Source organism: Calidris pugnax, unplaced genomic scaffold (genome assembly GCF_001431845.1).
Source record: "Calidris pugnax isolate Ruff unplaced genomic scaffold, ASM143184v1 scaffold102, whole genome shotgun sequence".
Lineage (NCBI taxonomy): Eukaryota > Metazoa > Chordata > Aves > Charadriiformes > Scolopacidae > Calidris > Calidris pugnax.
The window spans coordinates 6,828,818-6,844,131 of NW_015090846.1; the positions used below are offsets into that span (position 1 = coordinate 6,828,818).

Genomic DNA, 15,314 nt, shown 5'->3' on the forward strand with positions numbered 1-15,314 from the left:
CGGGCAGCCGCTCTGCCGCCGCCGCCGGCCCGGCCGCCGGGCTCGCCTCTCTCCGGCCTCGTCTGGGCAGACGCTGCCGCCCCGTCATCCGAGTCGGCGTCCCGGGTGCGGGTCTGGCTTTGCCTGTGGGGAGGGTTGGCAAAGCCAGACCCGGGTCGGCCGGGGAGGCCCAGAGCCGCCGGCGGAGCGGGCCGGGCCGGGCGGAGCCGTGTCGCTGCTGGCGGCCCCTGCCGCCGCCGCTGCCCCGTCGGAGGAGCTGGGAGCTCCAGTGAGCCCCGGTCTCTGTAATCGCACCCTGCCGGTGCGCGCAGCGGACAGAATTGACTTTATTTTATAACAGACCAAAGTTGAGAGTGAATTCGGAACGAGCCTGGGCAGTCTCGAACGCGCTGCTGCCGGAGAGGCCGGTCCCTGCACGGCGGGGGTGCCGTCCCCGGGCAGCGGGAGCGTGCGGGCTGTCGGGAATAGCGGATCGGGAAAATACCATGAAAATGTGTCCTTCAGAGCTTCACTTCAAATCTGCTGCAGAAAACCTTGCTAATATCTAGAGAATGCAGCTACTTAATTGCTTAGAAAAAACGTTGGAGCCAAAAAGTTGTGATTTGATGAAGAGTGACTAAAATTATATAAAAAAAAATATAAATGGATTAAAATGCATAATGCTAACCAAGTATTACCTTGGCAGCAAATCTTTTATTACTGTTGTAGCAGAAGGTACAGAAGCCCTCTCCCTACACTTGCTAAAGCTCGGGGTGTATTTATACATCACAAGTCTCCTGGTATCGGCTGTGGTTTTATACCAATAGTGGCTTCTTAAAGCCTATGTCTCAAAGTTGTCAGATATTCAGAAAATGTAGACGGTAAACTATTTAGGATTATATAATGGGTATGTTATGGAATTTGTGCGCAAAATAAGAGTCTGAGATCATTACTTGTAAAATCTTGCTGATTTATAGTTCATCATAAATATGCCTCTTTGCTTTACTTATCTGATAAAGTACTTTTGCTGATCTTGGCTGTTTCCAGTTTGCCTTCTAGTAACTTTTCTGTGTTCAGAAGTAGATATATACCTATAACTGCTTTTGTAGTAATTTGACTTCTAGAGCCAAAATTTAGAGATTATTTGTATTGAGGTTTCTAATCATTGGGTAAAATTTAGTTTATGTATCAATAGTTAATTTATTTTTACTATTTTAATCATTTGCATACAGGCAAGCAATTGTGAGGAAGACAATTTAAGAGTAAGGGACAAAGTTGGCCCTTGGACAACTGCTTTCTTTAGATATTTGCTCAAAAAAGGCTCCCGCGTTTTTTTCTATGAAATGCAGTTTCAACAATTTCCCTGCTGCACCATACTAAGCACTGGGAATAGGTTTGTAGCGTTACCGATATTAGCGTGTGTGTATGTATGTGTATATATATGTAGACACATATAAATTAATTGTTTTTAATTTTGATGTTAAAATCATCTAATCCTTCAAGTGATTTTCTATTCCTCATGTTGTGAATCTTTGTGAGGTGAAAAGAAATCCTTTTTAACTTTTGTGAGAAAAAAGTCTGAATCAGTTGAAAAATTCTGCAAAAGGTGTAGGGATTTAATGTATTGCTCACCTGTGCAAGTGACAGATAATGTTCTGTGGCGCTTTAGGAGACCTGACAGAAGGGAGTTTTACTCTCGGTTTCACTGGGGACGTTTATACTTTGAGTAGAGGATGTCTGCCCGAGTTTTCACTGTGGTGTATTGACACCTGCTCAGGAAAGCCTGCAAGAGCTGGGCTGTCAAGTAACTGCATTTCAGCCTGTACCAACTGGCTTCATTTTCTGGGAAAACTGGGGTTTTCCTGCATTTTTATGAGGTACTGTAATGAAGTTTTACACTATTGTGTAGTCTCTACTACTATAACAAAATAGAAGTGAAGCAGACTCATCTTCAAAGCTGTTTTCCAATGAATAATAAGAGACACACACCTTTTATTTTAGCTTTGCTACAGATAAATTGCTGTTTCAAGTTTTGGCCAAACTGTCTGTATTTCCTTTGATTCCAATGGGAGGGGGGTTTAGCTTAGTTCAGACTTCCCCTACACTTAACACACCTTGTGGATTAAATTTGTAGAGCAATTTGTGAATGGTTAAGCTTTGGAGGAATGAGGATTTGAAATCCTATTTTGTTAAGAAAGGAACTAATTGCTTCCGTAGCCATTTACTTTTGAGATCTGGTTGTTTCCATAACTTCTCTATTACTCTGTGATCAGACTACTAGAAAGGTAGCTTAGTTCTCATTCAGGGATTTTTTTGGATGACTTTTGAATTGGGAATCAACTATGCCATAGATTGTTCAAAACGGTACTGAGCTTAACAAAAGTTCAGGCAGGGCATTTATGTGTAAACGTGGGCTTGTGCTAGCTGTTTTTAATCATAAGGTAGTTTTATCTCCCTGTTAGATGTGAATCTAACAGAGCGATGTGTTGGACTAAGCTGGAAAGGGGTTTGAGATCACTGCAGATGTAAAGGGTGTAAATGTAGTGCATCTTATCCTATTGTAGAAAATGCAAACAAAATAAAACTTCATGCTGCAACAGAAATATTGACAGAATTTTCTGTTGTGCTGTAGCATCTCTTAGGATCTGCAGATGAACTCTTTGTGAAACTTTGACTGAGTCCATGACAGTCACTTACTTGTTCTGAGATGTCAAAATTTCTTGTTTATATGCAGCAATCTCTCCAGTTGTATCTACATTTTGTCCAAGTTTAAATATATTTGAGTGAGCTTAAAAGCAAAGAATACGAATCAACCAAAGCAAAGATTATTGCTTGATTTATTCTTCTATGGATAATAATGCTTCTAGAATTCAGCTTTGTAATTCTCTGGAAACCAAGAGTTCAGGAAAGAAGAGTATAAATAAGAGTGATTTAGGAAATGGTGGTGTTTGACATGACAAATACTGAGCAGCAAGTCGGTACTTGTGTGGTGTTCCACTCAAGGGAGGCTTTGAAAGAAAATGTATGAAACCATCATTTTAATGTGGTCAGGCAGATACTTGCAGTTTTACTGCTGATAGAATCATAGAATCATGGAATTGTTTCTTCCTTGTTTTCAAAGATTATTTGAAGAGGACTGTCCTAGAAGTGCCTCTGGGCTGTGACTGCCTGGCAGCAGCTCATCGTGGGTACCCTGGCACTAATTACTGGGGCTGCTGCCATCTGAGGACTAAGACAAATGCAGACCCAGAGGAGTGAGGGTGATGAAGATTTTTGCCCTAAAACTTCCATGATCACAGCAGATAGGGTCCCATTCCTAAGTTAAAATGCTCTTGAATGGTGATACATTTTTGCAATTATGTCTTAAGTTCTCCCAAGTGGTGCAGTAAATACTGAATCCTACCAAATGCAGGGAAGGACTGATCTATACACTGATCTATACAAATACCTGCTTTTTTTCTTGCCTTTTCTCTGTATTCTGAGTGGTAACGTACAGAGTGTCCATTCAACATGTCATGGAGAACTTTTTTTTTGTTTTAGTCTCAATTTTCCCTATGATCCTCCTAACTTCTCTATATATTTCTGTTTTCAGACACATGCTACAACAGCAGTGATTTGTAACGTGTGTTTTTTTCCCAAGGAACCCACGTTGCTGAGCTAACTAAAGAAAATGCAAGGGATCTTTTCTCACACCTTTGTGTGAGTTAAAACGAGTGTAATTTCTATCATTCACCTGTCTCTGAGAGCAGCGAATCATACAGCAGTGAGTGAAGGAAATCAAACAGGTGCAGACTTAGAAGCAGAAACTAATACGACGTTGGCAGCCACACGGCTTCACGTTGTAGTTATATGATGCTTCCCTGCTGCTACTGTATGATGTCAGTAAAAGTAAATACCAAATGTGTTTTGTCACCATCTATTCTTGGTTTTTTAAGTGAAATAAGAGCTTTCATAGCACATCATTTTTGGAGTAAGTTTGTTTTGAAATCTAGTGAGAAATGTTAAATGCATGTCACTCTCATGTTCACAGGTTACTTCAGTGAACATGTTTGTTGGAAGACATAGGGCAGCGATCCACTACTAGTAAATTCGTGTTATGGTCTACGTTTGCTGTATAAGACCCTGATGAATAATTGTAATGCAGAGGCAAAGAGAATTGATAGGATTCTTTTTAGTGTGGCTGGATCATCCCCTACAGAAATAGGCAGGAGGCTCCGCAGAGCACTGCACGGGCTCAGTGACCTCAGTGTCCACTTCTACCTGGGCTTCACGGCTAGAAGGCCTTCAATTTCTTGCATACATAATATCTATGAAAGCCTTAAACACTTTGATCTATGTATGCAGGAAGGTTAAGAGAAGACCTATTCATAGACAGGTGCCCCAGAGGTGATCTTAAATTTTACAGGACTTCAACCTACCATTACACTATCCCACAGGCAGGGGTGGAAGCTAACGCAAAACAAAGTGCCTTACTTTTTAGCAGTGAGAGTACTTAATATTGCTATGAGTTGTCTTAGATCTCACTACTCCCCCAAATGCATGAGTTTGTATAATTGTCTTCATTCTGAACTGCTATAAAGTGGTCTTGGGCCTAAAGAGCACAGGTTACCCCTGTACGTGCTGAAATATCATGGAAGGTGCTGGACTTGACTTCTGACTACACATTAATTTTTTCCCTTCATCTCTGCTAATTCTATGAAGAATTGTTATGTGCATTAAAGTACTTACATTCTCATGGCTTTGAGAAGCCTTATGACTGTCTGGTTAAGTGTAGAGATAACTTTTTCTTTAGATCATACAGTGGGTGTGTCCAAAGTTAACTTGTGTTTTAGAATAACCTTTCTGCTTCAGTTTAATGCTGCTTGCATCACCTCAGAGAAGAGGTTAGGGAGACATTCCAACTTGGAGGAAGCTGTTAAAAAAATTGGGGGTTCTTATTAACCTTTTCAACTGTAGTGATCTTCCAGGACTGTTTCAGGAATATTTCAACCTTAAATCATACTGTGTTGAAAGAGCTACTGGTCTGCTAGCATTAATGAATAATTAAGTATTGTTATGGTATGGTACCTTGCTGAACAATATTTTGGTTAATTCTACTGGAATTTGATTGTGGAGCGGCTAACTTCTTTATGCAAATAAAATAAAACCTTCTTGTGTATCAGAATATAATCTAAAGATTACTTTCATTTTCTAGATAGTTATGTTGGTGATTTATGTGAATAAATGAGATTGTTGTTCTTCTAACCATTATTTATCAGTAAAACATTGCTAGTGGTGCCTGCTTCTCTGACCTGGTAAGGACCAGTCTTGCCTTCCCAAACTGATGGAAGGAAGTTGGGGTGCCCTGGTACCAACCCCAGCACAATTACTGCAGTCCCGGTGCTGTTGGTCCGCGGTCCTGCCTGCTCCCCAGCGCGGCCTCTGCACGTCCAGCACCGCTTCAGCTCAAGGTTTCAGAGTTCGGCTGAAAGCAAAGGAAGGGGTTCCTTCTGTCAAGTGCTGCTGCTGTTCAAAATTCTTGTTATTTAACCCCAGCTGTCTACAGATGTTTTCAAGATCGCAGGAAGCATGCGTCTTCAAAGGAAGAAACTAAGGTGGAAAAGTCACAAGTGCGTGATGTAGCTTGGTCACTTTCTTTTTTTTTTCAGAGCAGATGGGTACAGAAACTCATTGTCTACTGCTTTTTGGGCTGTGCTTTGTGTACTTGATCTGTTTCTTTGCTTTTAAAGCAATACTGTATGTTCCCTATTTCTGGTTTTCACTGCTTATCTGCTACCCTGACAGCCACACTTACAGACCTTTAACTGCATCGTTCACTCCACTCACTACCAGGATCTGTGCTGTTTACTCCTAAAATTTTAAGGAGAATAAGTTTCTTTGTTTCCCAAAAGAAAGATGAAACAACTCTGACAACAAGGATGTAGAATTGCTTATCAAGAGATAATTACCAGTTCTAACCGAGATGAGGTGGGCAAGGACCACTGAGGGTCCCTTTCCTCTTGGCACCCCTCTCTTCCTGGTTCTCGTGGTACATGTTTACAGTCCATTTTCAATGTGTGGCTCTGGCCTAGGGAGTGTGAATTCACCTAGAGATGCTAAGATGCCGTGATCAAAAGAACATATTTTTTTTTCCTCCTCGGGAGGGCATAAAACGTCCATCTTCTTTCTACTTGGGTGCTTATCCTTAATTCATTCCTTCTGTCTGGACCTAGTGCTAGTGGTGACAGTTTGTATTTTAACATTTTGTCCTGCACTAAATTGTTCTCCATTTTGCTGCCACTTGCCCTTGGGAAAGTATGGGACAAGGAGGGAGGCTGCTTTCTATGTATGACAAACTTTCTGTACGTTCTAAGCACACCAAAAAAAAGGAGTAATTTCTGGTGGGATTTGTGTGAGACTTGACCAAGATCTGGTTCCTGAGCTCAAAGATCCTCAATGATGCAGGAACGACCAATCGTGGCTGTTGGGGACTGGTCTTGTAGCCTGCACGCAGTCCTCAGCCTGGGCAGCTTGTCACCCCAGGTTCACAACAGCTCTTCCTCCTCTCAGCAGAGAGCAGCTTCATCAGGAGTGTCCTGATGTGTCCCCTCTGCCTGGCTCCTGAGCCCCAGGGATGCGGGGCTGGGCTGCCCGTGGATGGGGGGGCTGGCAAACATGTGCCTCCTTTGCCCTGCGTCCCCCCAGGGCAGCAGGGCTCTGCAGGGTGCTCAGAAAACACAGTTCCTTTGGCCTTCGCCTGCTCCGCTGTTCCCTTGGGTTTATTGTTTGATGTAATGTTTGATTTCTGACTCACGTCAGCTCACAAGCTCTGAGGTGTTTTGTAGCTTTGTTCGCTGAATAAAAGAACTCTCCTGCCGAAGCTACCTTTGTATAGATGGCTGCCATCATCTCGCTTCTGTTAACCACCCTTTAGTCCTTATTTTCCTTGTCAGATATAAGAGCATATAGAACATATTTTCCCCACTGATACAGCTCCATTTCTTCCTTGTGGGGTTTTTATCATATTCCTACCTGTTGATTTTGTTTTGAGAGTGCTTGAATTTTCATAATTTGATTTAAATTGTTCATATGTCCCATTACAGCATGTAACATAAGACATAAATAGAAAAAAAAAAATCCACTAGTATGTTGTGATACATTGGACATGCTTCCTGCATCAGAAGTCAATGGATGATGTTGAGATCTGTTTGTTCAATTGGAGAAACAGGTATGGTGGCAACATTATGTGTTTAGACTTCTGCATTAATTAGAACAAGTATAGCAATAAAAGTCTGAGGGTCGTTGGGTGCTTGATTAGGGGCCCGGTCTTGGAAGTGTGAGGTGACGTCTGCTACAGATAGACGCTCTCAAGGGGACACGTACCCATGTGCTCTTTATGATAATGCTCTATGAAAAATTGGTAAAGTGCTTTTCTTTAGATCCTGTTTTGAAATGTACACACTTCTCTAAAGCCTCTTGGAGCATCCTTTCCCAGTGTGTCAGGCAAGTCTGAGCAGCCATGTCTTTTGAGTGAGGTTAGAGTTTAGATGTCAGATCATTCTAGCTAGGAAATCACTGCTGTGTCAGATCAGCTTCAAAGTTCACATCATGGTGGGTTGTTTTTTTAAGAAAAAATGAAAATTACAAACGGAAATTTAAAATATTGAAAGTCCGTGGGTGGCTCAAACACTTTTCCTTCCAATGCTGCCTCAAATATTGACACAAATAGATTATTATCTGGGAACCTCTGACACACTGGGTAAATAGTTTGGAATTGAGTCCACACTAAATGTTTCCTTTTATTAGGATTTCCTTGTTTTGTGATGTGAATACTGAAAGATTGATTTTTACTTTTTTAAAATAATTGCTGAGGTTATTTTCTAAGGGGGCACATGTTTAAACAGAAATGTCACTGGTGTAGTATATTGGTCTCCTCTCACATAAATATGACATATGGAATGTGTTTTTTTAATATTTTTGTGTGTGTGTATGCACACAGACACACACACATTTGTGCCTGTGGCTTTTCTTTAGCAAGTTTTTCAAACTTGATGAAATACCTTCCAGAAGTCATTCTTGAGCAATTTAACAGTGCAGTTCCCTGCAAGTATCAGTGTAGTATCTGCCTTGAAGACCTACTAAAGGTTCTGAAGTTTTTAACTTGTCTAGTGACTATAAAGTGAATATGCTTTTGGGAGGGTGGGGATATTGTTCTGCAGTTCTTACTGGGGAGCGAAATTGTGAAGCTCCTTTTAGCACATGGACTGTCCCAGGGAGACTCTAATGGACAATTGAATTGTGAATATTGCAGAGGGATAATTCAAATTATAGAAATGCAAGAAATAGGTAGATTAAGGCTCTACTCTTTGTATTATATCAACTATTTATACCAAGGGTTTTGTTGTAACACACCTTAAACAGATCAATGCGATGATTTGTCTTCAACGTGTACAAGCGTTCGGTTTTGAAATGGAAAACTGTGTTCCGTCTCAGTTGTAAATCTTCTCATTTTTCTTTCAGATTGCTCTTTACATCAGTAGAAATGGACAGCAGCAGTTTCATTCAGTTTGATGTGCCCGAGTACAGCAACACTGTTCTGAGCCAGTTGAATGAGCTCCGCCTGCAAGGGAAGCTGTGTGACATAATTGTGCACATTCAGGGTCAGCCCTTCCGAGCCCACAAAGCTGTTTTAGCTGCCAGTTCTCCCTATTTCCGTGACCATTCGGCATTAAGCACCATGAGTGGCTTATCAATATCTGTTATTAAAAATCCCAATGTTTTTGAGCAGTTGCTGTCATTTTGTTACACTGGAAGGATGTCCTTACAGCTGAAGGACGTTGTGAGCTTTCTCACCGCAGCCAGCTTTCTGCAGATGCAGTGCGTGATTGACAAATGCACACAGATACTGGAGAGCATTCACTCCAAGATCAGTGTCGGTGACGTTGACTCTGTCACAGTTGGTGCTGAAGACAATTCAGAAAATCGCAATGGAGTCAAGGACAGCAGCTACTTTGCCAATCCCATTGAGATCTCTCCCCCCTATTGCTCTCAGGTGCGACAGTCGGCAGCGGGCGGTGACCTCAGGATGGAAACTGCTCCGGGCAAAGCCCTACGCAGCCGTCTGCAGGAAGAAGGGCACTCGGATCGAGGAAGCAGCGGGAGTATCTCTGAATATGAGATTCAGATTGAAGGGGATCATGAGCAAGGAGACCTGATAGTAAGGGAAAGTCAGATTGCAGAGGTGAAAGTTAAAATGGAGAAGTCTGAGCGGCCGAGCTGCTCAGACAGCTCTTCCCTGGGCGATGACGGGTACCACACCGAGATGGTGGATGGAGAGCAAGTGGTGGCAGTCAATGTTGGTTCCTATGGGTCTGTCTTACAGCATGTCTATTCATTTACCCATGGCTCGTCACAGGCCGCAGGCGTGTCTGAAGCCTTTGGCAGCCTGAGCAATACGAGCCCTTCCAGGTCAATGCTGAGCTGCTTCCGAGGGGGCCGTGCACGCCAGAAACGGGTACCCGCCGGTCACCTGCACGGTGATGTCCAGGGCTTGGTGCAAGGGGCTGATGGTGAAGCCATGGTGAGTAACCCAGGATATGAGAATAGTCCACGGGAAAGAAATACAAGGGGTCACTGGTATCCGTACAACGAGAGGCTCATTTGTATTTACTGTGGAAAGTCTTTCAACCAGAAAGGGAGCCTTGATCGACACATGCGGTTGCACATGGGAATAACTCCTTTCGTGTGCAAGTTTTGTGGGAAGAAATACACCCGCAAGGACCAACTCGAGTATCATATTCGTGGTCACACAGATGACAAGCCCTTTCGCTGTGAGATCTGTGGAAAATGTTTTCCTTTCCAGGGTACACTAAACCAGCATTTGCGAAAAAATCACCCTGGGGTAACAGAAGTAAGAAACAGGGTAGAGTCTCCAGACAGAACAGAAGCTTTTGTGGAACAGAAAGTAGATAATGATGCTTCAGCTTCTGAAGCTATGGATTCTAGTATGGAAATTCATGCAATGTCTAACGCATCTGATTAAAATATTACATTCTAAGTGCAACACAAACAAGCACATTACTAATGTATTTTTTTTTAATCTGCTATTCTTTTAGTAATCTTCAGTACAAGTATAACAGCCTTTTAATTTTCCTGACCTTCTGGAAATCAGTTTGAAACGGTTTCTGGAGAAGAATTACATACGTATTCTTTGGTTTTGAAGGAGGCTAGGTTGTTTTGATTTTGTTTTTTAACTTTGAAGATGCTCAAAATGTAGAAGACAGTGTGCTCGGGAAAGAATAGGAAGAGTCTGCTGAAGTGTCCCCACTGGTTGATCTGGCAAGACACAAATTCCAGTGGAGAAAGATAGTAGAATAAGATTGGCAGCTCTGCTGGACACACTGAGAAGCTCTAATCTCCCTTATTTCCTAAATGCTGTTGCTGGTAATGAGCTACACAGCAGTGGGGAGAGAGAATATTGGAACTTTGATTCCTTCTGTGTGTCACGATGAAATCTGTTAGCTTTTACTAACTGGTTTTGGTAGTTGGTCTGTTTATATATATAAATTTGCTTTATATATATAAAATGCTCTCACTTTTCCTATTCTGGTTGAGGTGAATGTAAAATTACATCAAAGTTTATACTATATATGACTTTCAACTGCTGGTCTCCTCTCTGCTTAGGATCTAGGACTTCAGACTTCAGGAGGATGGTTTTGGTTTTAAAAGAATGTTGTTTGGTTTTCATTTTATTAAACTATTTGTGTGCGGAAGTGAGCAAAGTGATTTACTTTATTTTAATAGCTTTGCTTTATAACATATGTAAACCAAATGCCATAAATCTATTAAATTATGGTTAAGTTGTTGAGGGGTTTTGTTAGTTGTCTAGAATGCAAGCTGGACAACCTGTGGTGCTGACCTTTTTATATATATAGAGATAGATATATCTATATATATATATATTTAAAAAACAAATAATTAGCAAAGCTAAAAGTAGCATTGTGGTTTTAAATGTGTTTTTGCTGGCCTCAGAATCTACCTTCATTTCGTACTGTAGAACCATACCAGGTAATTAACTTTAACTTTGTCCCTCTTCGTGGTTGGTTAAAACCCGAGAGAGATGATGTAGTTTAAACTACAGTATTTCCAAGCAGTGTTTTAATAGGTCTCTTCACAGAGAGCTGTTTTCAGGTGCACATTGACTTCCTACTTAAAGCTCCAAGTGATGCATCAGCACTTGGAATTTGTACTTTTTTTTGTATAAAAAGAAATACTCTATGGGAATTTCGAGCAATATGTCTGTTATTTCATGTGTGAGTATTACAGAGTTGCTATGGCTTCCCTACTATTTTCAGTGGTTGTTTTCTGCATAAAGGAACTACCAACAACTTCAAAAATACTCTAAATCCTTTTGTTTCACCAAACGTTCCTTTTAATATGGTGCTAACTTCATCATTTAGGTCAGTATAATATTTAAATGTGAAACCTAATGGTAACAGTTAAGCAAAAAAAAAAAAAAAAAAAAAAAAGGCAAAAAAAATCCAAAACAAACAAAACCCAACAAAAAAAGCCCTCACCACAAGAGAAAACACAAACCAATAGCTTAAGAGACCTCAAAAGCATGAACTGGCAAACACTACTGTGTGAGATTCTACCTGATGAACAGAATTAAATTAATCATGTGCTTGATTAAAATACAAGTTTTTTATAATTGGGCCTTAAGTTTGTTTAGCAAATATTGAAAATACACCTGTGAACATGCTGTTTAACTCCTGAAATTTAGAAAACAAAAGCTCATTCCTAAACTCCAGGAAAGCGAAGAGGTAGGTTTTCTATCTTGTAAAGCTTTTCTGGCGCCTGGGAAGTTGGGGTGTATTTGCGCAGTAGCTTTATTAAATACACTAGCTCTTAATATTGTGACAGTCTGCAATAAGAATTAATTTCATGAAGTACAGATTTACAGTGTAAACCCCACCTGCTCCATTGGAGCAGTTTCTGTTAAACTGAGTATGTGATTTGCCTCTTTGTCCTAAAATTGCGTAAATGAAGAGGCAGAGGGTGGGGAGATGTTTCTCTCCTTGAAGCAAGGACAGAACTTTTGTTTGCAGTGAGGGAAAGTGTGTGTCTGTGTCTAGGGAAGGTAGTCTGTATGTTTGCCCACCTAAAAACATGTTGGTGTTTCTGATACTGTTTTTTTTCCTGAATGTTTGTTTTAAGTAATTAACTGCAAAAAAAAAAAATGTGTTTTGATGAATTAAGCTTGAGACAGGCAAAATCCAAGAAATGTACAGTTCTTAACCCTTTGTCTTGGACCTGTGCTGTGGTGCCTTTGGTGTGACCTTATCCATGGAGGTATGAGTTGAGGACAACAGGATGTGGGTACTACTGTTATATTTCTTGAATTTCTGTGTGTCACAATCTTAACATTATTTAAATCTAGTTCTTTGTATTTGTAAATGTATTTAAATGGTTTGAGTTTACCAAAGAGTGACTTATCCAAAATTGTCTCTGACAAAAACAAACAAAAAACCATCACTTTGATTGTACAGGTTCAGGTTCAAAACATTGTAACGGGACTGTTAAGGGGCAGGAAATGATCCCTTTTTCTACAAAATCATGATTCCGCGAGTTCCACTTGCTCCTCTTGGTGTTATAGGCCATTTCCCCCTTGCGCTGCTCGCAGTGCTCGTGATGATCAAGCCATAGCACGGGGCTGTGACGGGCAGCCGTGCTTCAGAGGGTGCGTGCGTCGGTGAGCGTAGAACACCACCGAGCATCACATTTACACTTGCAAAGTGTGTGACTCTGGTAGAAAACGAACTTCAAACCTGGCAACAGCAATTAAATTGTGCCTTGTCACATAATGGTTTGCCAGGATCAACATTCTCATGAAACATGAAGCATTTTCGGGTTGAAGTTCATTTCACAAGTCACCAGAACAGAGTGTGCTGTGTCATTTTAAGAAAATTATGGAAGTACTGTACGGTGTCTTGTGTCTGTACAGTTTTAAGTTAGCACAGAGCTGTTACACATTTCATTTACAATAAATGCAGAAGTCAATAAAATATGTGAAGTAATATTTGACAGCAAAATAAATCATGAAATTATATAGGCTGGTTCATAATTGAGTCTCTTCTTAATCTACCTTTTTAATTATAGACAAATGTGAAAACAGTGACAGTGTCCTTTCCTCTAGATGTTTAACCTATTATGACAAACTGTGAAAATAGAGGATTTTATACCTTTGCTAATGTTTGCGGTTTTAAACAGTTACTTTAATTTTCTTAATCAGTTATCTTCCACACTATTTCTTTTAAACTTGTAAATATATTTAGAAAATAGCTTTGTAAATATTTACAGTATATAAAAGTTCAGTCTGGTCAATAAGGCCTCAAGATTGGCTCTGCTTTTTTAGCGTGAAACCTTTCGATAGCATAAAGGATACTGTCAGTTCACTGTTCCGCAGAAGATACTGTAGGCCTAAATTGGTAGTTCTTAACGCAGTCTTCCCAAGCATAAATTCCTGTTTTATGCTGAAGCCTTTGGTTTACTTTCAGACAAAACATTGAGGCCTCTTAGTATGTTTAGGCTGAATTATGGGAAGAACAGCAGGAATAAAATCAAGGGCTGGGAAAAGATTGAATGAGCTTTACCTTTAAATATATATATATATCTTATTTGAATTTTTATATTAGTTTACTGTGATTCTTTTATTGTCATTTTTCTAAACAGGTTTCACGTGAAACCATTGAAAGGGACTCAAATATGCAACACCTAATCTATTTTCCAAGGGAATTTTACCCTTGAATGGTGCTTTTTGACTGGTCAGGGTTATTTATTAAATTTTATATTTGAAAGTATTTGGGGAATTATGTAAATTCTTTATATGAATCTGTTTATTTCATTAATTGTAAATTTCATAATACTCAGTGATTGAATTGGAAGTCTAGTAAAGTCATTCAAAATGTTCAAAGTTTATAATCTGTGTGCATTTTACGTATATTTTAACAAGTGCCAGAATAGTTGTATTTAATATTGTAGATTTAATACTACTTGCACATCCCTGTGACAGCATTAACTTAAGTGACGCAAGTTTACATTTTAAATAAAAAAAAGCTAAAGGAAGGAGTGAGCCTGGGAGACGTGTTCCTGCGTCTCTCCGGGGGCCGTGGGGGCCGGGGTCGGTGCCGTAGCGGGGTCTCCCCTTCTCATGGCACCGACAGCTCCCGCTGCCCCTCGGGTTAGAGGTAGAGCTCTTGCACGATTTTAACAGTGTTTGTTTCTGACTGAAAAATTGTATTTTTAAATAACTTTTATTTGTATGGTTGTTTTTCATGATAAATAATTGAACAGTTTGAATGACTTGACTTGGTGTCATTATCTTGCAATATAAACCGGTAACCTCACAAGTCCACACTTCATCACCATATGAAGTAAATGAAGCTAGCTAAGCTGATGCTGTAACAATTAATAACTTGCCATTAAGGATTATTTTATAGCATGAATTTTAAAATATTTATTCAAATGATATTTTAATCTTGTATTCACTTTGTTTTTAGATTTGTGACATGAATATTTCAGTGCTGCTTTATTTTGTTCTGATGAAATTGTTTCTTGCTTGTAAATTGCTTTTTTTATGGTATAAAGTCAATGGGAATTGCTGTTTGTAAATTAAAATGCTTCTAGAGCAAATCTGTGGTGTCAGTGTCTACATTTAGATATTTGATTACAAAGGGACTTGCATTTTAGATGCTTTTCCTGAAGTGTTATAAGAAGTTGCAGTTTAATACTCATTCCCAACGAGGAATCAAAAGTCTTTGTAGAGACAAACTACTCTTGAAGTTTCTCTTTTTTGCCCACATTGATCATCTGGGGTTTGTGCTCCAAAACCTTGTCCAACTCTCAGAGGAAAACAAGAAACCGGGGGTGGTGGCAGGATTTCTCCCTGCAGCCCGGGTCTGAGCCCCTCGGTCAGGGTAACGTTGCAGGGTGGGTTGGTTGGGTCCCTGAGACCCTACGGGCAGGTTGAGAAGGACTTCAGTGTTTTAGCAAAACATCTGTTCAAATCCCCTGAAAATCCGAGTAATTCAGAATGGGGTAAAGAAGACATGGCTGTGAGGAGAGGAATAAATGTGATGTTACTTTTAGCTGGAAAGCAGAGACAGAACAGAATGTACTTTGTGCTTTCCCCTCCATCCTGCTTTGTTTTGTTTTGTTTGATTTGGTAGAATTGTTTCATCTTCTCAGGGAGCCCTTCAGGTGGTGTCTGTGGAATGTGATGCAGTTACAACCTTTAGAGTCAAGCTGCTCATCAGTTCCTGCAGAAAACACTGGCTGTTCCCGTTGTTGCCCACGGA

The 15,314-nt window shown here is 40.3% G+C and overlaps 1 protein-coding gene across 2 annotated transcripts; it reads left to right on the top strand.

Moving 5' to 3' along the window:
- The first annotated feature begins 54 nt into the window (after positions 1-54).
- ZBTB34 (zinc finger and BTB domain containing 34) lies at positions 55-14,649 on the top strand. Of its 2 annotated transcripts, XM_014942932.1 has the most exons (3): positions 55-5,588; positions 7,062-7,186; positions 8,479-14,649. In XM_014942932.1, exons 2-3 carry the CDS (start codon positions 7,146-7,148, stop codon positions 9,998-10,000), a joined length of 1,563 nt encoding a protein of 520 aa, XP_014798418.1. In that variant the 5' UTR covers positions 55-5,588; positions 7,062-7,145; the 3' UTR covers positions 10,001-14,649. The 2 variants fall into 2 exon arrangements, with proteins under 2 accessions (XP_014798418.1, XP_014798417.1); XM_014942931.1 differs by having other exon boundaries at positions 55-7,186.
- Positions 14,650-15,314: the final 665 nt, after the last annotated feature.